This window comes from Sciurus vulgaris (assembly GCF_902686455.1).
Source record: "Sciurus vulgaris genome assembly, chromosome: 13".
NCBI classification, from domain to species: domain Eukaryota; kingdom Metazoa; phylum Chordata; class Mammalia; order Rodentia; family Sciuridae; genus Sciurus; species Sciurus vulgaris.
Genome location: NC_136474.1, coordinates 18,138,872 through 18,163,741, shown reverse-complemented (window position 1 = coordinate 18,163,741; position 24,870 = coordinate 18,138,872). Strand labels below are relative to the sequence as shown.

At 38.9% G+C, this 24,870-nt stretch overlaps 2 protein-coding genes and 1 pseudogene across 3 annotated transcripts; all 3 read left to right on the top strand.

Annotated features, from left to right (window-relative positions):
* Window positions 1-12,391: 12,391 nt before the first annotated feature.
* LOC306642584 (F-box only protein 3-like) lies at window positions 12,392-13,582 on the top strand (annotated as a pseudogene). Its single transcript has one exon. The product of its transcript is annotated as an F-box only protein 3-like (transcript).
* A 3,243-nt stretch (window positions 13,583-16,825) lies between these two features.
* On the top strand, window positions 16,826-17,208 carry LOC306642789 (NADH dehydrogenase [ubiquinone] 1 alpha subcomplex subunit 5-like; the record flags this gene model as incomplete). The annotated part of the gene is made up of 1 exon (XM_079108602.1): window positions 16,826-17,208. The coding sequence occupies one exon, from the start codon at window positions 16,826-16,828 to the stop codon at window positions 17,174-17,176; it is 351 nt and encodes a 116-aa protein (XP_078964728.1). The 3' UTR covers window positions 17,177-17,208.
* Window positions 17,208-19,878, top strand: LOC306642583 (IQ motif and ubiquitin-like domain-containing protein; the record flags this gene model as incomplete). The annotated part of the gene is given in 5 exon segments (XM_079108377.1): window positions 17,208-18,324; window positions 18,327-18,761; window positions 18,764-19,035; window positions 19,311-19,501; window positions 19,503-19,878. Coding segments are annotated over 5 exon segments (2,268 nt in total), but the record flags the coding sequence as incomplete, so codon positions are not given.
* Window positions 19,879-24,870: the final 4,992 nt, after the last annotated feature.

Sequence of the window (24,870 nt, the reverse complement as noted above, 5' to 3'; positions counted from 1 at the left end):
ACGGTACTTTGCATTCCTGTTGCGTATTCTTATATTAATTTTTGTTTCTTTGTCTACATTTTACCTCTCACTTGTCTGTTTTCCTGGATTCTCTTTCTATCTTTTCTCCCCCTAACAGCCAATCTCTCCAATTCCTCTTCCAAATTTTTACTTCTGGCTTCTCCTCCCTCAGGGACTTCATATCCCTACACAACTTGTGTTCTCTCTTTGTCCACCATTTGAAATTTTAAATCCTGTTAGCAAATTTACTGTATATACTATAGACAATAAGTGAATTCACCATTTCTGTTTACTGCAAGAAAACTGTGGACGTCTTAATAGGAACTAGTGGATTTGGTGGCTTTATATTGTTTGCACTGGGTACTGTTGCTATTGGTCTCCACCTTAAAGCAAGGTACTGGAAATCTTCATGGATACTATAAGTCTGCAGGGTAGAATCTGTGCTGCCTCAGATCCATACTGCTAGATTGGAAAACACAAATGGAACATGAAACAACAAGGGAACAAAGCACCGCAAACAAACCAAGATGCTCCAATAACAGAATCCACCGACAGCACAGTAGAAAAATATGTCAAGAGGAGGATGTTAGAATTTACATACTTAAACTGATCTGTGAAATAAAGGATAGAATAAGGAGTATAATCAAAGAGAAAATACAGGAAGTCAAACATGACTTTTAAAAAAGGATTGTGAAAAACAAAACAAGCAGAACTCCTCAAAATGAAGGAATCCATAAGCCAAATTGTAAATTCAATGGGAAGCATCACCAGCAGACCAGACAACTTGGAAGACAGAACCTCAGGCAATGAAGACAAGGCATACAATCTCGAAAATAAAACTGACCATGTAGAGATGATGATGATAAACCATGAACAGAACTTTCAAAAATCATGAGATAACATGAAAAGACCAAATTTAAAAGTTATTGGGATAGATGAAGGAGCAAAAATACAAACCAAAGGAATGCAGAATCTTTTCAATGACATATGGGAAAATTTCCAAGACCTAAAGAATGAAATGGAAAATCAAATACAAGAGGCTTACTGGACCCCAAATGTACAAAATTAGAGAAGACCCACACCAAGACACATTATACTGAGAATAACTAACACAGAATAAGGATAAAATCTTAAAGCTGTAAGAGAAAAAAAATCAAATTACCTGTAGTGGGAAACCAAGTGGGATCTCAAATGACTTCTCAACCCAAACCCTCAACACCAGGAGGTCCTGGAATAATGTATTTCAGGCACTGAAAGAAAATGGATGCTGACCAGGAATCTTATATTCAGCAAAATTGTTTCAGATTTGAAGATTAAATAAAAACCTTCAGTGATAGACAAAGGTGAAAAGAATTCACAACTAGAAAGCTTGCACTACAGAACATTCTCAAAAAAATATTCCATAAGGATGAAGTGAAAAAAGAAGAAGTGAAAATCAGTAAAAGGAGGAGCTACAAAATGAGGGAATACTCAAAGGATAAAAAGGCTAAACTAAGTCAAATTAAAAACCAGAAATAAACCAAAATAACTGGGAATACAAATCTTATCTCAATAATAACCCTGAATGTTAATGGCCTAAACTCATCAATCAAAAGACAGACTGGCAGATTGGATTAAAAAACAAGACCCAACAACATTCTTTCTCCAAGCGACTTGCCTCATAGGCAAACACATCCACACCTGAAAGTGAAAGTTTGGGAAAAAACATTCACATGGACAGCATAAACAAGCAGGAGTTTCCATCCTCATATCAAATAAAGTGGACTTCAAGCCAAAGTTAATCAGAAGGGACAAAGAAGGACATTTCATACTGCTTAAAGGAATTATTCATCAACAAGACTTAACAACTATAAATACTTATGCCCCAAACAATGCAGCATCTATGTACATCAAACAAACCCTCCTAAATTTCAAGAATCAGTGACCATAATGACAGTACTGGGTGACTTTGACACACCTCTCTCACTACTGAACAAATCTTCCAAACAAAAACTAAGAAACTATAGAACTAATGCAATCAATAATTTAGGCGTAACAAACACTTATAGAATTATTTCATCCGTCAACAAGCAAATACACTTTCTTCTCAGCAGCACACAGATCCTTCTCTAAAACAGACTATATCTTATGTCACAAGGCAACTCAGTATAAACAAGAAAACAGAGATAATACCCTGTGCATTCTATCAGATCAAAATGGAATAAAATTAGAAATCAATGATAACATTAAAAATAAAAAATACTCTAAGACCTGGAGACTAAAAAATACACTATTGACTGAAGAACGGGTAGCAGAAGAAATCAAGGATGAAATGAAAAGTACTCAGAGGTAAATGAGAATACCAATACAACATATCAAAATCTCTAAAACACTGTGAAGGCAATACTAAGAGGAAAGTTCATCGCACTGAGCTCATTCATTAAAAGAATAAAAAGTCAACAAATAAATGACCTAACATTACATCTCAAAAAAGCCCTAGGAAAAAAAAAAAAAGAAAAAGCCCTAGAAAAAGGGCAAATCAACACCAAAAGCAGAAAACAGGCAATAATTAAAATCAGAGATGAAATCAATGAAATTGAAACAAAAGAAACCCTTCAAAAAATTGACAAAAAGTTGTTTCTTTGAAAAAATAAATTGATAAACCCCTAGAAATGCTAACAAAGACAAAAAAGAAAACTCAAATTATTAAAACACATGATGAAAAATGAAATATCATAACAGACAATCTAGACTATAATTAGAAACTATTTTAAAAATTTATACTCCAATGAAATTGAAAATCTTGAAGACATCAACAAATTTCTAGAGACATATAACGTACCCAAACTGAATCAGGAAAACATACATGATTTAAACAGATCAATTATAAGTAATGAAATCAAAAACACCATCAAAAGACTACCAATCAAGAAAAGCCCAGAACCAGACAGATTCTCAGCTGAGTTCTACAAGACTTTCAAGAATTAATACCAATACTCTTCAAATTATTCCATGAAATAGAAAAGGAGGAAACCCTTCCGAATTCATTCTATGAGGCTAATACCACCCCGATACCAAATTCAGACAAAGACACACCAAAGAAAGAAAACTTCAGACCAACATCCCTGATGAAAATAGACATAAAAATTGTCAATAAAATTCTGGCAAAGCATACAAAAATATAGTGCACCTTGATCGAGAGGGTTTTATCTCAGGGATGCAAGTTTGGTTCAACATATGGAAATCAATAAATGTAATACATCAACATCAACAGACTTAAAAACAAGCATCATATGATCATCAGTGATGTATCTACTGAAAAAGAAATTAAGAAAACAACCCTATTCACAATAGCCTCAAAAAAAAAAAAATACTTAGAAATCAATCTAGCAAAAGAGGTAAAACACTTTACGTTGAGAACTACAGATCACTAAATAAAGAAATTAAAGAAGACCTTAGAAGATAGAAAGACTTCCCATGCTCCAGGATAGGCAGAATTAGTATTGTCAAAATGGCCATACTTGCCTGGGGACAATATAGATCAGTTGGTAGAGTGCTTGCCTCACATGCATAAGACCATGGGTTCAATCCCCAGCAACACACACACACACACAAAATGGCCATACTACCAAAAGTATAAAACAAATTTAATGCAATTCCTATTAAAATCCCAATGACATTCTTCATACAGAACAAGCAATCATGAAATTCATTTGGAAAAAGAGAGACCCAGAATAGCTAAGGCAATCCTTAGCAAGAAGAGTGAAGCAGGACGCATCACAATATTAGACCTTAAATTATACTGCAGAGCTATAGTAACAAAAATTGGGATGGCATTGGCACCAAAACAGACACCTAGACCAAAGATACAGAATAGGAGAGACAAAGAGACAAACCCACATAGAGTTATCTCACAATAGGCAAAGGTGCCAAAAAAACATTCACTAGAGAAAAGATTAGCTCTTCAACAAATGGTTCTGGGTACATTGGAAATCCACATGTAACAAAATGAAATTAAACCTCTCTCTCTCACCCTACACAAAACTCATCTCAAAGTGGTTCAAAGACTTAACTTAGGCACTAGAACAGAGACCTTGCACCTAATAGAATTAAAAACAGGCCCAAATCTTCACCATGTTGACCTAGGATTTGACTTCCTTTGGATTCCTAAAGCACAAAAGTAAAATCAAGAATCAATAAATGTGATGGATTCAAATTAAAAAGCTTCTTCTAAGCGAAGGAAACAATAACATGAAGAGAGCCTATGGGGTGGAAGAAAATTTCTTTATTGCATGCACTTCAGATAGAGCACTGATCTCCAGGATACATAAGGAACTCAAAAAAATTAAGAGCTAAAACACAAATAACCCAAGCAATAAATGGGCTAAGGAACAGACACCTCACAGAAGAAGAAATACAATCAATCAATACATGGAAAAAAATGTTCAACATCTTTATCATTAGAGAAATGCAAATCAAAACTATTCTAAGATTTCATCTCACCATAGTCAGAATGGCAATCATCAAGAATACAAATGACAATACATTCGAGTATGTAGGGAAAAGGGTACACTCATACATCGCTGGTGGGAATGTAAATTGGTGCAACCATTATGGAAAATGGTATGGAGATTCCTCAGAACACTTGGAATGGAACCACCATTTGACCCACCTACCCAACTCCTCAATTTATATCCAAAGGACTTAAAATCAGCATACTATAGTGACACAGCCGTATTAATGTTTATTAGCAACTCAATTCACAATAGCTAAACTATGGAACCAACTTAGGTGCCCTTCAATAGATGTATGGATAAAGAAAACTTGGTATATATACACAATGGAATATTAATCTTAAAGAATGAAATTATGGCATTTGCCAGTAAATGGATGGAGCTGGAGAATATCATGCTAAGAAAAATAAGCCAATCCCCAAAAACCAAAGGCCAAATGTTTTCTCTGATATGCACAGCTAATTCACAATAAGGGGGCAGGGGTGCCTAGGGAAGAATAGAATTACCAGAGATTAGGTAGAAGAGAGCAAAGGGAGGGGAGGGGATAGGATTACAGGGGGAGGAAGACAGTAGAATGAATCAGACATTATTATCCTATGTACATATATAACTATATGACCAGTGGGATTCTACATCATGTACAACCAAAAAAAAGAAATATACTCCATCAATGTATGATATATCAAGGTGCAGCCTACTGTCATGTATAACTAATTAGAACAAATTTTTAAAAATTATTAGAGAGAGAGAGAGAGTGTGTGTGTGTGTGTGTGTGTGTGTGTGTGTAAACAGAGCAGGGTTTATTTAAGCTAGAGAGGGCCTAAAAGCAGAAAAACCCATTTGGTGTGCCAGCTCAGGAGTTAATACAAGGCTCTGAGTGGACCACGAAGTAAAACGGGCATTGCAAAAGGATCAAGACTACATCCCAGGTTCACCCCCACCTCCCTCCCTGGGCCCGCCATGCAGGTTCACCCTCACCTTGCAGGTTCACCCCCACCTTGTTCAACTCTGGGTCAAACCAGTTAGCTGGAGGAGTTCCCAAAGGGCAGCCTCAAGACCTTTCACATGTGAAACAGGCCTTGACAGTGCTCACTGAAGGCCTGTGGGCTCGCCTCCAGGTGTGGCTCCTGGGTTTGAGTAAGACTGACCATTGTTGTTCTTATTCACCATTTCTCCCATCTGGAAATTAACTTTTTACATAACCAGTGTGTGCATGTAGGTACTCACATACTGTAGGTAAGCTGTAAACTGATCAATCTATTGAAATGAAGATGCAGGTCAACTTCACAGGTGAAACCAGGGCTGCCGCAGTACATCCCCTGCTTTGAGTTTAATTAATTTGTGCTTTGAGTTTAATTACCTGAGGCTCCTGTCTTAAAACTCAGGAATATAAAAAAAAAATTTTGAAAATAAACAGACTTTGGATGAAGTTAAACTTGGATTTCTGTCTTGTAAATGAAGTCTGAGGGGAAAATGAATGTAGACAATGTGCAAGGATGTCTGCAGTCTGGGAACCTACAGTTTGACTTCCCCCACCTCACTGGAGTCTTGATATTTATTTTTAGATTGGTTTTTGTTTTCTGACTGGAGACTGAATTCAGGAGTGCTCTACCACTGAGCTAGTTCTCCATTCCTTTCTCTTATTTAAGACATGGTTTCAATAAATTGCAGAGGCTGGCCTCAAACTTGTGATCCTCTTGCCTCAGCCTCCTGTGCCACCAAGTCCTGGCTATACTGATTTGTTCTTTAACCAAAATTACAAACTAGGATTTCATTTCAACCATTAATAAATATTTTAGCACCAATATGTGCCAAACATTGTGGATACAATTGTGAAAACCTAATCCCTGCCTTCTATCACATAGGGGTGTAAAAAACACCCTATTTTATACCATTTCAAAGTTTTCAAAGTGTGTGTGTGTGTGTGTGTGTGTGTGTAAACAGAGCAGGGTTTATTTAAGCTAGAGAGGGCCTAAAAGCAGAAAAACCCATTTGGTGTGCCAACACAGGTTTTAGAAGAAACAAAGAACATGAATTGAGGCATCCAAAGTCTTAGCATACGGTAAACATCTTCAACTAAATCCACAGCAAGCAACATCAATAATGCACAAATTTTTGGAACAGTTTTAAACCATTAGGAACAACACACTATGATCCAATCACCAACAACACAGTCCTGGAATTCCAAACTGACTTAGAATGAAGGAAACAAGGCCTAAATAGTCTATGATGAGAACTATGTGCTTATGAAACTGTACTCATGAACCTTAGCAGAGAAGAGACAGGGAGAAGGGAAGCTGTTCCTCTGAGATTTACCCAAGCAGTCATGGGAAGGCAGCCTACAGGAAAGGCAGAAGCTGAGTTCCCCGCAGAATCCGTGCCCACAGTGGCGGAGAGTCTTGGTCCCTCCACCTGACAGGAGACCCACCTGGGGTTTCAACCCACCCACCAACAGAAAGCAGGCATTGAACCGAATGTTCACTACAAAAGGCGACCCTCCTGCGATCAGCATGAACCGAGGGAGCCAGTCTGGAGCTTTGGGAACACAGGGGCTGAGACTTCCTCCCCACCCAGAGACACCGAGGCAGCCAGGCAGCACGTGCAAGAGGCCAAGTGGCCAATCAGAGGCCATTCCGGGATTCTACGCATTCACGATGGATTCCGCCTGACTGCCAGCCCAGAGCAGACAGTCGCGGGGGCCCTGGCCACCATCCCCAGCTCCTTGACAATAAGCTTCACTTCACCAGACGTCTGGGAAGAAAGGACAAGCATTTAGACTCAAAGAGTTCCCGGAGGAGAAAAACCCGCTTCAACAGCACAGTCATACCTGAGATGCAGACCTTCCTGCCATTGTCATTCCGTCCCTCTCGCTCTGGGCTTCTGGCTGGCACCAGGGACCCGATTTAGGACGTCGCGCCCACCGGAGAGGCACCACGGAGCACCACGCCAAGCAGACCTGCAGAAAGAGACAATGGCCAATGCAGGCCTAGGCGCCCTATTTATAGGCTCTGTATTCAAATGAGGGCTCCTGGAATACTCATTCTGATTGGACAAGAGAAAGCATATAGGTCAAGTCTGATTGGATAATTTTCTAATAGCCACTAACCAATCAGAAAATGAAAGATAAGGCAAATATCTTCCATAAACCTCCACCCACAGCACATGTCTCCCTACAGAGTCCTGACGGATTTTTCAATTTGTTTTTTTTCCTAAAACCTTACTCAACACAATGCATATAAATACACACATGCAAAAAAATAGCAAAGTGTAAGAAATTGCTTAAGTCTCTCTCAAATAGTATTGCTAGTCACTTTGCTTTATTATGGTTTCTTTTCTCCTGTCAATACTGCTCTTTTTCATTCTGTCCCCTCCCCCTCCTCCTCTTTTCTTTCTTTGAAACAATGTTTATAACACGTGTTTCATGAACCACCCACGCATACAACATAACATGGGGATGCTGGACTGGATCAATCCGAAAACACTCCCTCCCCCGTCCATGGGCTCTGTAGTTAAAGAGAACACCCCTCCCCCAGGACACTTTGATTAAAATAACAGATGCACTGCAAATACCTAAATACGGTTTTATTCAAGGTCTGAAACCAAAGATAAATATTCACTGCTAATCACGCTGGAGCTCTGGGTTAAATATTGGACTTAAAATATGAAGGTATTTCTTACAAAGGCTTTGGAAGTTGTAGGACCTTAGAGTTTCTGTTAAGCATTAAAAAAATCTGGGAGGTTTGTATATTTTTTATTTGTATTTTATTAGATGTAAGTATAGTATTTTCATTAATTTTTCTCTTCTTCTATTAGATAGAGGTACTACAACTCCTATGAACTTAACCATGCGCTAGCTTATATTTACTTTGAAATCCCCCCAGAATAATTGGAGTTCACGGTTGAAAATAAACAGCAAAATAATAGAAATTGCAGAATTTACCTAATTATCCCTGCCTCGTCAATATTTCATACTTCCTGAACTTCTAAAGGAATGATTTAAGTTTTATGAAAGCTTCCCACGCTGCACGTGGGCCGAGTTGCGTGATGAACGGAGGCGAACCCCTGGCGAGTCCTGCCGGTGAATTCAGGGGTCCAGTCCCGGGCGTGGGCGGAACGATGGCATGTGAATGAGGACCTGCACCTTGAGAGCTGGCGAAGGACTGTGCCTGAGAACTAGAGCTGGAGATAGGACAGCACCCGCCAGCGTGGACAGCAGTGCCATCAGTGCGCTATGTCAGTGTCATCCTGAGTCGTGTTTATTTAGGACAGTCATAACCCACGATGGCACCACTGCACTCTCCCAGCAGCCTGGAGGTCAAAGCGGCCCTTCATAAACTACTCTCATGACAAAGTCACTCTCTTGGCCTGGGGATACCAGCCAGGTGATTCCTGTCCATGAATGTAACTTCCGGTTTCTTCTGAGCACTGGCCACCATAAACCTTTCCCTGTGGCCTCTGTGTCCTTGCCTCCTCCTCTGCCTTTAACAGCCGTCAAAACAGACACACAATAGATCTGGTCTTCACAGTTCGTGACACCGGTTCCTGACAGTGAGACATAATCTCACTAACTTTTTGCCATGCTTATTTCCAAAGCCTTTATTTGCAGATAAGTACTGGACATAATTCCCCGTGTATTTCCAGGAAAATAACTTTCTCATCTGGATAACAGTACAGTGCCAGGTCCTTAGCCTCCCCTCTGGCAGACCTGACCCTCTCCAAGGCCACTCAGGCCAGTACTCTCCCACCCACCCCTTCAGTGAGCTGTTTCCTGTGTTTGTAATACAGGAGGATTCTTTTGTCCCTTGCTGCATCCCATCCCGCAATTCCCTGACATCCTGAGTGATCTTTAATTTGCTTCCTTTAAAGTTCTTTGGGTTTGGAAAGATGCACAGTGTCATAAAGAACAGTTCACTGCCCTCAAAGTCCCCTGGGCTTCCTCTATTCAACTTTCTTTCTTCCCTGAACTCCCAGCAGCCAGCTGTGTGGCACTTGTATGGATTTGCCTCTTTATTTAGAATATGCACTTAGATTCTCTCATGTTTCTGTGGCTTGATGGTTTATTTCTCTTTGTCACTAGACAGTGTTCCACTTACGGATGTCCCAGAGTTTATCTCTTCATCTTTTAAAAATACCTTGATTAATTTTACTACTCGTTTACCATAAATAAGGCTGCTATCAACATTACCAACAAAATTTTATGTGGACCTATACATGTTCACATCAGTTTGGCAAAACCTGAGAAGTGGGATGGTTGGGTCATACATTAATACTTTGTTTTAAGAAACTTTCCAACTAACTTTCAAAGTGGCTGTACCATTTTGCATTTAGGCATTCCATGGGGTGTGACACCATACTCTCATGTCCATTTCTAATCCCTGTGGCATGTGATGTTGAGCTGCCTTCATATGCTTTTGCCTCTGCACATCTGCTATGATGAAAGGCCTGTTCATATACTTTGCCTATTTTATTTCTTTTTTTTTCCTCGTAGTTATCTTTTAGGAATTCTTTGTACATTGTGGGTATAAGTCCTTCTCAGATATGTGATGTCCCCTCACATTCTCCCTTTTTGACAGTGTCCATTACTCTGTTATTTTTAACAGAGTCCAACTATGATTTTTTTCTGTCAGGGATGCTTTGAGCATTGCATCTAAAGCTTATTTCCAAACTCAAAGTCATTCTTGTTTTCTATAGAAATTGTATGACTTTTCTGCTCTGCTTTCATGAATAAGATTCATCTTGAAATTAAATTGGTATAGGTGTAAAAAAAAAAAAAAACCTGTGGATGTCCAGCTGTTCCAGGCAGTGGATATTTGTGCATCTTCAGCTGTGTTCTGAGACTTAACTAAACTCCTTGAACACAGGTTGCCCATTTCAAGTCATCCTTTCATACTTTGTTAGATGGGACTGGAGGAGCAGTTAGTCTGGAGATAGGTTTTCCCATTTTAAAGAAGAGCCCTTCTTCACATTCTTCCTTTTAATGCCCCATTAATTATGAGGGGTATCATTGTGGCCAAAGGAGAGAAGATTGTCCCAGCTGTTCTTGAGAACTGCTCTCTCTGATTCTTGTGGGGGGTTTTCTCCAACCCCAGGGAGTTTCCCCCATGCATGTACTGAACTGTCCTCAGGTGAAATACTCAAGGTTCCCTGCAGATCTGAAGTCCTTTCTCTTTGCATCTCTTCCCTGTTTAGTGCTCTACAAGTTGCAGGTGCCTTGTCCTTTCCAGCCTGAAAACTGTGTCCTCTGTCTGGGGCCTCATTCCATTGGGTGGCAGCCATTCTCCAGGCATGAACTGTGATGATCATGGGTCTCGCCTGGTTTGTTTCCTGTCTCTGAGGGGGACTTTGGTGACTGAGAACAGGAAGATAAAAATAATAAAAAGAGTATGGAAAAGAATACCTCATATTAGAAAAACAAATAAGCAAACAATAACTAAGAACAATTCAAACATCAGAAGTAAAATAAAATGACAGGAAGTAATACAAATCTTTTAAAATAACACTAAATGTAAATGGCCCTAATTCACCAATTAAAAGACATAGAATGGAAAAGTGGATTACGAAGCAAATCCAATTATATGTGTCTTCAAGAAACACATCTTACAGGCAAAGACATTAACAGACTGAAAGTGAAAGAATGGAAAATGATATTCCTTGCTAATAGAATCTGAAAATAATCAGGAGTAGCTGCTTCTCTCATATCAACAAAGCAACTTCAAGCCAAAATTAGAAGAGGTCAATACACATGGGGGAAGGGAGCAATTCAAGAAAAAAATGTAATGATTGTTACTATGTTCTGAATGTCAGGACACCCAATTACAAAGCAAACATTACTTGATAAAAAGGAACTGATTGACCCCAATAAAAGAATACTGGATGACTTCAATATACTACTCTCAGAGACAGATCATACAGACAAAAAGCCAAGAAAGACATCAGATTCAAACTGCACTAAGATCAATTGGACTTAATAGATAATTACAGAATATTTTATCTAGCAACAGCTGTATACACTTTCTTTTCAACTATGGAACATTCTATAAAATTGATAATATATTAGGCCATTAAGCAAGTCTTAGCAAATACAAAAAAAAGAAAGAAATTTATTTTTGCTTCTTTTCGGACCATAATGGAATTAGGTGATAAATCAACAAGAAAAATGACAGAAACTATACAAATTCATGGCAAGTGAGCAATACCCTTTTGCATGATGCGTGGGTCACTGAAGAAATTAAGGGAGAAATTTAAAAATTCTTATAATCAAATGAAGATGGAAATACAACACATTGGAATCTCTTGGACTTTGACAGTCCTAAGAGCTAAGTCTTTTTATAGTACATTAAAAAAATCTCAAATAAACAACCTAGTGATGCATTTTAGGAAAACAAAGACAAAACATTCATAAAAGTAAGAGGAAATAAAAAATATTAGAGCTGAAATTTTAAAAATAGAAACTAAAAGAATACAAACGATCAGTGAAACCAAGAGTTGATTCTTTGAAAAAACAAAGAAGATTGATTAACCCCTAGCCAAAGTAATCTAAAGAGAGAGAAGAGACCCAGGCTAATAAAATTAGAGATGAAAATGGGGATATTACAAGGGTCACAACTGAAAGCCATAAGATTATTAGAGACTGTTTGAAAATTTATATTCCAACAAATTGAAAATTCGGAAGAAATAGACAATTATCTAGACATACACCATCTACCAAAATTGAACCAAGAGGATATAGAAAACCTAAACAGACCAATAACAAGCCATGACATTAAAGCAGTAATAAAAAGTTTTCAACTAAGAAAAAAAGCCCAGGAACAGACAGGTTCACAGTGAAATTTAAACAGATCTAAAGAAAAATTAATACAGGGGGCCTCGCCTGCACCAGGCCAGGCAAGACAGTGGCCATGGAGGCCAAAACGGTGCCTATGACTCTGGAGTGGCTGCCCACCCATCCCCTGCTCCTCATCTTATCCTTCTTGGACTACAGGACCTAATCAATTGTTGCTATGTCCATCGAAGGCTTAGCCAGATATCAAGTCATGATCCACTGAGGAGAAGTCACTGCAAAAATTACTGGCTTATCAGCAGAGAAAACATGAAGAATCAGTGTGGGAACTCTCTTCATAGATACTTAACTCTGATGTAGCAGATACATTGATCAGTATGCTGCTATTAAAAAGGCCTGGAATGATCTCTAGAATGATCTCAAGAAATACTTGGAGCCCAGGTGTCCTCAGATGGGCTTCTCTCTGAGGGTGCTCGCGGGGAAGGCCTAGATGCTGTGGAAGCACAGATTGGTTGCCAGCTTCCTGATGACTATCCATGCTCATAACGTGTCCGCGATGGGTGGCTCCTGGGTTTCCTGGTTTTCGAGAAGTACAGCTCTGTCTCATCAAGGTTGTTCTTAAGATTTGTTAGACATCAATTCTGTGGCCAGAGGATTCCAGCAGAGACAGGGCCTGAAATACGGTCTCCCTTTAACCTGTTGCATACACACTGGTTTGAGTCAGTACATGGCAGTGAAAGCTGCACAGGGCCAAAACCAAAATGAAGTTTTCTACCAACGCCCAGTCCACATGGTTCGGAATCCAGCTGCTACTGACATGCTTATCATAGGTGCTGCTTTTACTGACTGGTTTACCTCTTTACAGTGTCAGTTTCCACGTCACTTCTGCCAGAACTCAGCTCCATACACTCACCCCACTATTTCTTCACATACCGAATCAGGATGGAAACGTCAAAGGCTGCACTTCCTGAGAAAGCTTGTCAATTGGACACTCGCCACTGGAGAATAACAAATGCCAAGGGTGACATAGAAGAAGTTCAAGGACCTGGAGTAGTTGGTGAATTTCCTATCATCAGCTCAGGGCGGGCATAAGAGTACACCAGCTGTACCACATTCTCCACAACATCAGGATGTAGAGAAGGACCTTATACCTTCCATTTTCTTTACTCTAAAGGTAAGATCTTTTAATGTTGCCATTCCCTGATACCATGTGGCATGTCTGACATTCAGGGTGTCTATAGCTCCATTGGAAATGGGTCCAGATGAATATGAAGAGATGGAAGAGGAAGAAGGGGAGGAGGAAGAGGATGATGATTCAGTTGACATGGACGAATCAGATGAAGATGAAGAAGAGGAGAGAGGAGGAGAGTCTTTGATGTTCCCATTTGGAGGGGCCGCAGCTCCTGCCTTCTTTAGCCCGCCCTCTGCTGGTGGAAGCACTCGATGACTCTAGTGTGCTAAATGGATTTCTCAATAATACAAAATAACTAAATTGTGCTTGACATATAGCAGGAAACCAGCACGAAATATTGTCCCACTACACTGGGAATTGGATTGTTTGGTTTGCAGGGTTTTGTTTTGTTTGTTTTTGGTGGTGCTGGGGATTGAACTCAGGGCCTTGTGCATGCAAGGCAAGCTCTCTACCAACTGAGCTATATCCCCAGCCCCTGCTTTGTGGTTTTGAGGTAGAAAAGCAACTGGGAATTTTCTTTTCCTTTCCAGGAGTCAGTGAGGGAACAGGCAGTCCCTGTTTCTAGCTAAGAAACAGAGAGTCCTCTGTTTTAAAATAGTTTCTACTTACAAAAATATAGAAATGGAGAGGGAATTGTTTTGAAAAAAGGATTTAAAGTGTAGCAGAAATACCTACTCAAGGATAGAGAGAAACTATGTGGCTAATGATTCTGTGAAAAGACTTCTTACAGTTGTGAAATATTTAGAACTGAAAAAATTTGTAATTAGACTAATCCATTTAGTGATTCCTAATATTTTGTACTTATGGGGAACTAATTGACTGAATAACTTGAAAGCTAATGGTTTTTGCTTTCTTAGACAATCTATCATTGAATTTAAAGTCTTTATCACTAAGACCCTGGATTTAAAGCTTTCATAATTATAACCTTGAATTTCATTTAAAGTCCTCAACATGATGACTTTGAATTTAAGTTACAGTCCTCACATTATGACCTTTATCTTATTATTTATAGAGGTATCACTTGGAAATGTAGTGTGTGAAAGTATGTAGCGTGTTATTACCAAAAGTTTTTCCTCACAATGTCTCACATTATCTAAATTTGTAAATACTGCTTCTGTCCAGTTTCTCCTTTATACACTTGACCATCTATTTTTGTGGCACCTGACATGAATTTTATATAAGGATTAAGGCTGTTTTCCTGAAGCATGGATTTTTTTGTGATTATATAATTGAGAGTTTGCAGTGAAATCCTTAAGTGTCAAAAAGTCATCTTTTAAAAACAAAGTTTGGTTGCAATCCTGAAAAAAAAAAGAAGAAGAAGAAAAACTAATACAAATAGTCTTCAAATTATTCTACAAAAGCGAAAGGGGTGGACCACTTCAGACTCATTCTACAAAGGCTGTGTTACTCCACCACCAATACCAGATACAGGTGCTTCAAGAAAAGAAGCCACAGACCAATGTCACTAATAAACATGGATGAAAAACTCCTCAACAAAATATCAGCAAATTAAAATCAACAACACACTTAAAAAATGACACACCATGATCAAATTGGTTTCATCCCAGGGATGCAAGCCTGGTTCAACATACTCAAATCAATAATGTGACACACCACATGAATAAAACCAAGGAAAGAAATACGTATCCTCTCAATAAACGCAGAGAGCCTTCAACACAATTCAATGCCATTTCAAGATAAAAGCCCTGAAGAAACTAGGGATGGAAGGAAATTCACTCAACATAATAGAGGCTGCAGGTGATAAAGACAAAGCCAACACCATACTGAATGGGCTAAACTGAAAGCGCTTCCTCTGATATCAGAGAAAAGACCAGAATGTCCACTCTGGACACAGAGTACATTCGGTACTTGAAGTTCTAGCAGAGAATCCGGTAAGTGAAAGAAAGGATACAAATAGGAATGGAAGAAGTCAAATTATCTCTACTTGCTTATGATTAAGAAGACCCTAAAGGTTCCACTAGAAGACTTCCAGAACTGATAAATGAATCCAGTCAAGTAACAGGAAACAAATCAACATACAGAAATCAGTAGGCTTGCCGGGCCTGGTGGGGCTCGCAGTAATTCCAGTGGCTTGGGAGGCTGAGGCAGGAGGATCGCAAATTCAAAGCCAGCCTCAGCAACTTAGTGAGGCTCTGAGCAACATAGCAAGACTCTTTCTCAAAATAGAATACAAAAAGGGCTGGGGATGTGGCTCAGCACCCCTGGGGTCAATCCACAGTACCAAAAAAAAAAAAAAATCAATAGCCTTTCTACACACTAATAATTTGTCCACTGAAAAATCAGGAAAATGATTCCATTCACAGTAGCCTCAAAAAAAAAAAAAAAAAACCTCAGAAATAAACCTAACCAAGGAGGTAATAGACCTCTACAATGAAAAATTATAGAATACTGAAGAAAGAAATTGAAGAAGACACTAGAAGATGGAAAGACCTCCCGTGTCCAGAATTAATGTTAAAATGGTTGTATTATCCAAAGCAATCACTGGATTCAGTCAATCTCAATCAAAATACCAATGATATTCTTCACAGAACTGGAAAAATCCTAAAGTACACATGGAAGAACAAAAGACCCAGAATATCCAAAGCAGTCCTGAGCAAAAAGAGTAATGGTGAAGGTATTACTATGCCTGATTTCAAATTCTACTGCAGAGCCATAATAAAAAGAAAGAAGAAAGAAAACAGAATAATACTGAAATAAAAAAGGACACACGAACAAACCCCTGCACCTGCAATCATCTGATTCTTGATGAAGGTGCCCAAATCACACACTGGAGAAAAGACAGCTTCTCTAATACGTGGTACTGGGACAACTGGATTATCTATATGTAGAAGAATGAACTTGACCCTATCTCCACCCTGCACAAAAGACAATGCAAAACGCGTCGAAGACCTAAGACTAGAAACTTTGCAATTATGGAAGAAAAATAGAGGAAACGCTTCAACATGTAGCCACAGGCAAATGTTTCCTAAAGAGGATCCTATAACTTAGAAAATAAACTAATTGATAAATAGGATGACATCAAATTAAAAAGTTTCTGCTTCGCAAAAAACAGAGTTGAGAGACAGCTGGAAGAAATGAAAGAAAACTTTGCCAGCTACTCTTCTGACAGAAGATTGCTATCCAGAATATATAAAGAATTCAGAAACCTCAGATGACCCAATCAATAAACAGACAGATGAACTGAACACTTTCCAAAAACAGTAGTGCAAATGGCCAACAATTATATGAAAAAAAGGTTCAATATCTTTAGCCATTTGATCTGCCTTGCGACTCAAAACTACGCTGAGATTTCATCTCCAGTCACATGGCAGTCTTCAAGGATACAAGTAACGGGCTGTCATGGCGGGTGTGCTGAAGAAGACCACTGGCCTTGTGGGGTTGGCTGTATGTGAGAATCCACATGAGAGGCTAAGAATATTGTATGCAAAGATTCTTGATGTTCTTGAGCATATCGCTAAAAATGCAGCATATAGAAAATATACAGAGCAGATTACAAATGAGAAACTGGGTATAGTTAAAGCGGAATCAGACGTTAAAAAATTAGAAGACCAACTTCAACTTGGCCAAATAAAAGAGGTGATTCTTCAGGCTGAAAATGAACTAAGACTGGTAAGAAAAATGCTGCAGTGGAAACCATGGGAGCCATTAGTGGAAGAGCCACCTGCCAACCACTGGAAATGGCCAATATAATCACTAAATGTCTTCTGCGGGCTGATGGGAAACTGATGAGTCAGATCTAAGTGAAGAGCACGAATTTGAACTAGAACTCAGTGAGGGCAATGAGTCACCTGAGGAGCACAGTGACATCAGCATTTTAAGTCTCGAATTGAAACAGGAAGGAAAACTCCTGGAAGGCGTTGTGTCTTCCAAAAAATCCTTGCATTTTCTAGGATATGATACACAGCAGCCCCATGTGCAGTTAACCGAACAGAATTCAAATGAGGATACTCTGGCATTTCTGAATAAAATAAAGGCTATAAAGGAGTCTTTGCAAATGTCAGTGAGAGAATCTTCAGCAACAGTAAAAGTTGTACTTATTCCTGTGGGCCAGAAAATTATAATGCCTTTCAAAGTTGACACCATTTTTAAATACTTCAAGGATCACTTTTCACCCTTATTAAAAATCCCACCTTTTGTACTGCAGATAAGTTATGCAGGAATAATTCTTAAAAATAATGAGACTCTTATACAACATGGAATTAAGCCACAGGAAATTGTACAACTGGAACTCTCATCTACGAATCCAGATCTATATCCCATCAAAAGGATAGAGGGATTAAGCAATGTCTCTCAAATCATAACTGTCACCGTACACACTGGCATTAATCAATACCAGGTGGTGACTGTTGAGATTATAAAGTCTGATTTTCACAAGCCATTTCTTGGTGGATTTAGGCATAAAATAACAGGAACAGAAAATCACAATGCTGGAACCCAAACTGTACCTAAAAAGAGCCCCGCAAAAGTCACTGCATTTTCTAGGGACACCCAGACAGTTTCTCAGAGAAAAAAGCTCCAACAAACTACAAATACAACATCCACACAAATGTCTAAAATTGGTGTGTACGTATCAAATATGACTGATAAACTGTTAGAACCAGGGGAATATTTTTCAGCTGCAGAATACCATGCCCGAAGATTGAAGGCAGTGACAGTAATACAGACTCGCTACAGGCAATGGCATGCTAAAGTCTTTGTAGAGAAACTAAAAAGACAGAAACGGTTGAGGTTGGAGTGGGAAGCACAGGAGGAACTAAGGAAAATTAAAGACAAAGAAGAATGGTTGCAAAAGGACTATGACCGGAGACATAATCCTAAAACAGACGAAGACTTTGAGCTTTTTTTGCACTAGACCTCTGGCATCAAGAAGAACTTTCTCGGATTAACCAGTATCTCACTGGAGCTGAAAGGAAGGCTGCTTTGTGTGAACTTTTGGAAAAAGAGACCCAGATAATTGCTTCCATTGGGAGACACAGACACATTGCTTGTTTGGATAGACAGGAATCAGCAATACAAGCTTTTTTGGATAAGTGTTCAGCTCCAAAGACATGGAGAAGAGCTGATGGCAAAACAATTGAGATGGATACCCAGTTCACCATCAGAGCCAGAGAACTGCAGAACATCTATAAGTGCATTATTCTGAAAACGCTCTCTCAAGATGAGAGACTGGATATACTTTTAACACTTAAACACACTGTGAAGGAACATGAATATAAACTGACCCAGGAAATCCTAGAACTGATTGACAGAGAAGTTGACCTCATGATGAGAGGAGTCAACCCCATAACCTTGAAGGACTCAGAAAAAGAATTGCAACACTCTTTTTTCACTATATTAAAATACCTCTGTTTAATCCTGAAGTTGCAAGACATCTGAAGGTCCCTCAAGACCCACTGAAATTTTACAAGAAGATTCACTTTTGCCGCAATTGCCAGCTCTATTTGCCTTCTACGGAATTTGCCATCTCAACCACCTCCCAGCACATATACCGGTGTCACCACTGCACCAGTCTTGAGAATGAGGTGAAGCAACGAGAAGCATTTTTTTTTTCTTTTCTTTTTTTTTTTTAATTGTAAACAAATGGGATACATGTTGTTTCTCTGTTTGTACATGGCGTAGAGGCATTCCATTTGTGTAATCATAAATTTACATAGAGTAATGTTGTTTGATTCATTCTGTTATTTTTTCCCTTCCCCCCACCCCTCCCACCCCTCTTTACCCTCTATACAGTAGTTCCTTCCTCCATACTTGCCCCCCTCCCTAACCCTAACTCTAACCTTAACACTAACCCTTCCCTCCCCCCCATTATGTGTCATTTTTGAAGTACAAGTGTTTACTGCAACGGCTCTACGCTTCAGAAGCTGATTATGATGATAACTCTCAGATTGCTTTCTTGATGCAGCTACAGGATATTCAGTACCTGATGGAGAACATCTGGGCCTCACAGTCAGTTCTCAGTGCCTGGGACGATATCAGTGATCTAGTCACGGTCAGGTGGAATAAGTCCCTGGAGTGGTCCCTGGAACTGCATCCTTCTCTCCAAAGATGAAGCGGTTGCTCATCTCAAACTAACCAGTATTGAAGAGGGATACGAACCTGTATTTATCCACAAGATCAAACACAAACATATCCTGGCTAAGAACTACTTTTCTCATATTCCAGTGTTGGCCTCATATGTACTTGATCATGGCGAAATGAATGAGATCAGACGTAAATATTACATAGATACATCACCTAAAATTATAGAAGCCAAGGGGCCTCATTCTTAGAAGATCCAGAAATATTTGTTTGATGATAAACTTTGGTGTCCACTGCTAAAGAGAGTAATACAGAAGTCACATGATATGGAAATGGAATTTTACCTTTTTATTAATTTTAATTGTTTTTCATAGTATGCTGAATTGTATGAAGAAAAAAATCTCTATAAATGTTTCATTGTTAGGCCGTTAGTATTAAACTGAACTGTGATTTTGTTACTAAAATTAATAGTTTAAAGAGAAACTTTCATTTTGAATTTTTTCACACTAAGTTTTTTTAAAAAATGTAAATACAACATCCAAACAAACAAACAAAAAAAAAGAATACAAGTAACGACGCTGGCAAGGACTCTGGGGAAAAGGAACCTCTTATGCCCATCAGTGGGAATGTAGATTAGCACAGCCACTAGGGAAATAAGTATGGAGGGTCCTCAAAAAGCTACAGGTGGAAATACCACATGATTGATCCAGTTATACCACTTCTTGGTGTTTATCCAAAAGAATAAAAGCATAGTTCAGAAATCCACACACATCCATGTTTATCACAGCCTAATTCACGATAGCCAAGTCATGGAACCAGCCCAGGTGTCTGCCAACAGGTGAATGGATGAAGAAAATGTGGCAAATATACCTCGTGGAGTTTTTACTCAGCGATAAAGAAGAATGAAAGTATCTCATTGGCAGGGAAATGGATGGAACAGGAGAACTTAATTGTGAGCAAAGTAAGTCTGATTCAGAAAAGCATCACGTTTCCCCCATGAAGAAGCCGGAGGGGAAAAACATAAGACATAATGGTATGGAAGCAAAAGGAAGACCATGGAGTAAAGGGACAGGGCTTGGGGAAGGGAGCGGGGGATGGGGGACCAAATTCTGTCTTTATACATGTGTACAAGTGCTGCAGGGAAATCCACCGAAAAAGCAAACTCACCCTCTCTTTGATTAAGCCCTGTGAACCCAGGGCTGCAGCTACAGGACAGCCCTGAGGAGCAGCTGAAGGACAACTGAGGGAAGCAGGCCAACCCCAGTGGAACGTCCCAGTCACCTGATTAAACACCACGATAGGGTCAACACACAGGCTGCAGCTTGGGAGGAAGCAAGAGCTAAAAAATAAGGATGAAGGATAATAATCACTCTTCTTTTAAGTTCTTAAATTTGTAATATTTGTATTGCAGAATAATTTACATGCGTAAAATTCCTGGGACTATATTTAAGTTGCTTTGAAAGGGTGCGGTCCTATTAGTTTTGACAAATGCACACGGCTCCATAGCCTCCACCATTGTGAAGGTGTAGCACAGGTTCATTAGCCTGCAAAGTTCCCTCAGGTCTCATATCTTCCCAATTCTGCCAGTGTCTGGGTGCAACGCTAGCCTGAGGCTACTATAAATCAGATGCTCGGGTTCTTCAGATCAAGTTCTCAGCAGGAAGCCAGGATCCATAAAAGGCCACATCAATGGTGGTGAACCAGAAAACACTCATGCTGCAGAGAGTCTCTGGAAGATCCTCGCCTATAAACATGCAAGGTCTTTTATTTGCCTAGTATCTCTGGCCTCCCAAGGAACGGCCCTGCCATTTCTATCCAAGGATGTCTGTGTGTCGCTGTCACACTGGGGCAATCATCTATTGCTTGTGTTCTAGTTTAAAGGAATTGTTGAGAGTTAAGGGATCTTTGACCAAATTACCTTATTGCTTATCTGCCTACAAGGACCCCCAGGTCTCTCCTGCTCCTGGAGTTCACCTCCTCCAAGTTTGAAGAGGCCCTGGAAGTATTCCCACCTTGGGAAGCTCTTTCTCCATGTGCGTTTTGGGTTACTCCTCACTCTTCAGTCCAATCTTGTACTTCAGCCATTCCATTCTCTATATTCTCCTACAAAAGCTACCTCGTCTTATTTTATAGCAAGGTTATTGGTCTGTTAAATTACAACATGTTTTCTGTCATAAATTGATTCTGAAATGAATATTTTGTATTACATCTGTTTGCGAACAATCTACGAAAGGAAAGAAAGCATATGTTATTAATTATATTTCTGCTACTTGGAAAATGTCAACTATATTCAATGAGATAGATGTAAGGGGTAGTCTGGGACCTCTCCCAGTGATTTATTGGGTGGAATACATGAGATCAGAAGCAACATAAATAAAGCCCGGTGTCTAGAATTTGCTTGAGTGACTATGATTTCATAAAGATTATTGGAAATGAGATTAGCAAGATGGCAGAGTAGAGGAAGGAGGCACTTCCCACTTCCTCCACTGTTTGGAATTCGAATAACAGGAAAATAGCTTCATAACAAGGTAGGTGTCTGAAGAAAACCAGTCCACAGCACTATTTGTCTGTCAGAGATCCAGATAAGCCAGAAGTAGTGGTATAATGACCAGAGGACATAAGGAAATATGCCCAAACCCAGCAGAGACAGTAGTACTGTGTCACCACAAAGCACAAAGGGAAAGAGAACCACAATGGACAAATTAGACACACAACATGTACTCCACGTCTCTCAGCCCTTTAAGTGGCAAACAGAGGGGGAGATCTGGCTCTAAGACTTTATGTTGGATCTTGTTCTTTCTGGAACTCAGAGTCCTTAACAAATGCTTCCACTTTTTCTCTCAGCCAGTGCTTACTGTGTCAACTAAAGCATAGCTGGCAAATTATGATCCCAAAACAGTTACAAAGAAGTGATCCAGAGTGATTCAAGATGGAAGTACAGAGGAGAGTGCAACCTGGTCTTCCTTTGAGCCCACAGTGCACAAATGATCAGCAGAAAAGGATCAGGGAAATTATCCAGGTAGGCCAGCATGATTACACTGGGGTCAGACAAGCACAAAACAGTTTCCCTTCAGAGCACATACCCGGAACAAAGATCCAAAGTTCCATTTAAAACTCATTTCCAGCAACCAAAAATTCCTAAATAGATCTCTGTAAGGAAGAGGAATGATAAAAAATGGGTCTGGACAAAATTCCAATAGAATATAAATCAAAATGGCAGGAAATAAAAATTATCTCTCTATAATAACACTGAATGTAAATGGTCTAAACGCTCCAATCAAAAGACACAAATTGGGAGAATGGACCAAAAAACAAGACCCAACAATATGTTATTTACAAGAGATACCCACTGGCTGAGGATGAAAGGATGAAGATAGACATACCATGCAAATGGAGACCAAAATCAAGTAGGAGCAGCTACTCTCATATCTGTCAAAGTAAACTTCAAGCCAAAATTAATCAGAAGAAACAAAGAAGGTCACTTCAAAGTGGTCAAGGGAATCATTCAACAACAAGATATAATGATTGTAATTATTTATGCCCCTAACATCAGTGTACCTACATACAGAAAACAAAACTTACTCAATATAAAGAAACAAATAGACCACAATACAATAATACTGGGTGGTTTCAGCAGACCTCTTTCACCAACAGATAGGTCATCCAGAAATAAACTAAGTCTCTTCAGAACTAAAATATATTAATCAAATAAACCTAACAGACATCTGTAGGATATTCCATCCATTGACAACTGAATGCACTTTCTTTTCAGCTGCATATAGAACCTTCTCTAAAATATGCCATATTTTAGGGAATAGGAAGTCTTAGCAAATAGGAAAAAAATAAAGCAAGTCTTAGCAAATAGGAAAAAAATAAAGATAATTCTTTGCATCTTATCAGATCATAATGGAATAAAATTAGAAATCAATAACAAGAAAAAAACAAATTATTTTAATAACTGGAGATTAAATAATACAGTTTTGAATAAGGAATAGGTCATAGAAGAAATTGGGGGAGAAGTAAAAACCAAAGATTACTTTCCTAGAAAAAACTGAGAACAGAAAAACAATTATCAAAAACCCTGGGACAGGGCTGGGAATATAGCTCAGTTCGTAGAGTACTTGCCTGTCCAGAACAAGGCCCTGGGTTCAATTCCCAGCACCACAAAAAGCAAAAAACAAACAAACAAAAACGCTGGGACAGGATTAAGACAGTTCTAACAGGAAAGTTTATAACATTCAGTGCTTACATTTAAAAAAGTAGATCCCAAATAAATAATCTAATGTTACCCCTCAAGACCCTAGAAAAGGAAGAACAAACTGATTCCAAAATCAGTGAAAGACAGAAAATAATTAAGATCAGAGCCAAAATAAATGAAATTGAGAACAATAACAAAAAAAAAGTACAAAGGATCAATGCAGCAAAGAGTTGGTTCTTTGAAGAGATAAATAACTGATAACCCTTAGCCAAATCAATCAAAAGAGAGAAGACCCAAATCAACAAAATTAGAGCTGACAAAGGAGATCACCACAGATACCTCTGAAATCCAGGGTATTATTAGAAACTATTTTGAAAATTTATACTACAATTAACAGAAAAACCAAGAAGATATTGACAAATTTCTAGTCACATATGACCTACCCAAATTGAATCATGAGTCTATAGAAAAGCTATGTCTTGACATATAGCTATGTCAAGCCAATGTCATGTAATGAAATTGAAACAGCAATTAAAAGCCTTCCAACAAAGAACAGTCCAGGACCAGATGGATTCTCAGTCAAATTCTACCACACATTTAAAAAACTAATGTCAATCTTTCTTAAATCGTTCTATGAAATTGAAGGGAGGGGACACTCCCATTTCATTCTATGAAGCCAATATTGCCCTGATACCAAAACCAGATTAAGACCCATGAAGAAAAGAAAACTACAGGCCCATATCCCTGATGAACATAGGTGCAAAAATCCTTACTAACATATTAGCACACCACATTCCAAAACACATTAAGAAGATAATACACCATGATCATGTGAGTTTTATCCCAGGAATGCAAGGTTGATTTGACATACAAATAAATAACTATAATTCATCACATAAATAACATTAAGGACAAGAATCACATTGTTATCTCAATAGATGCAGAAATGGTTTCTGACAAAAATGCAGCACCCATACATGTTAAAATGCTAGAGAAACTAAGGACAGAAGGAATCTACCTCAATATTTTACAGGTTATGTATGACAGATACAAGACCAACATTATACTGAATGGAGATAAACTGAAAACATTTCCCCTTAAAAACAGGAACGAGACAAGGATGCTCATTCTCACCACTTCTATTCAACACAGTTCTTGAAACTGTGGC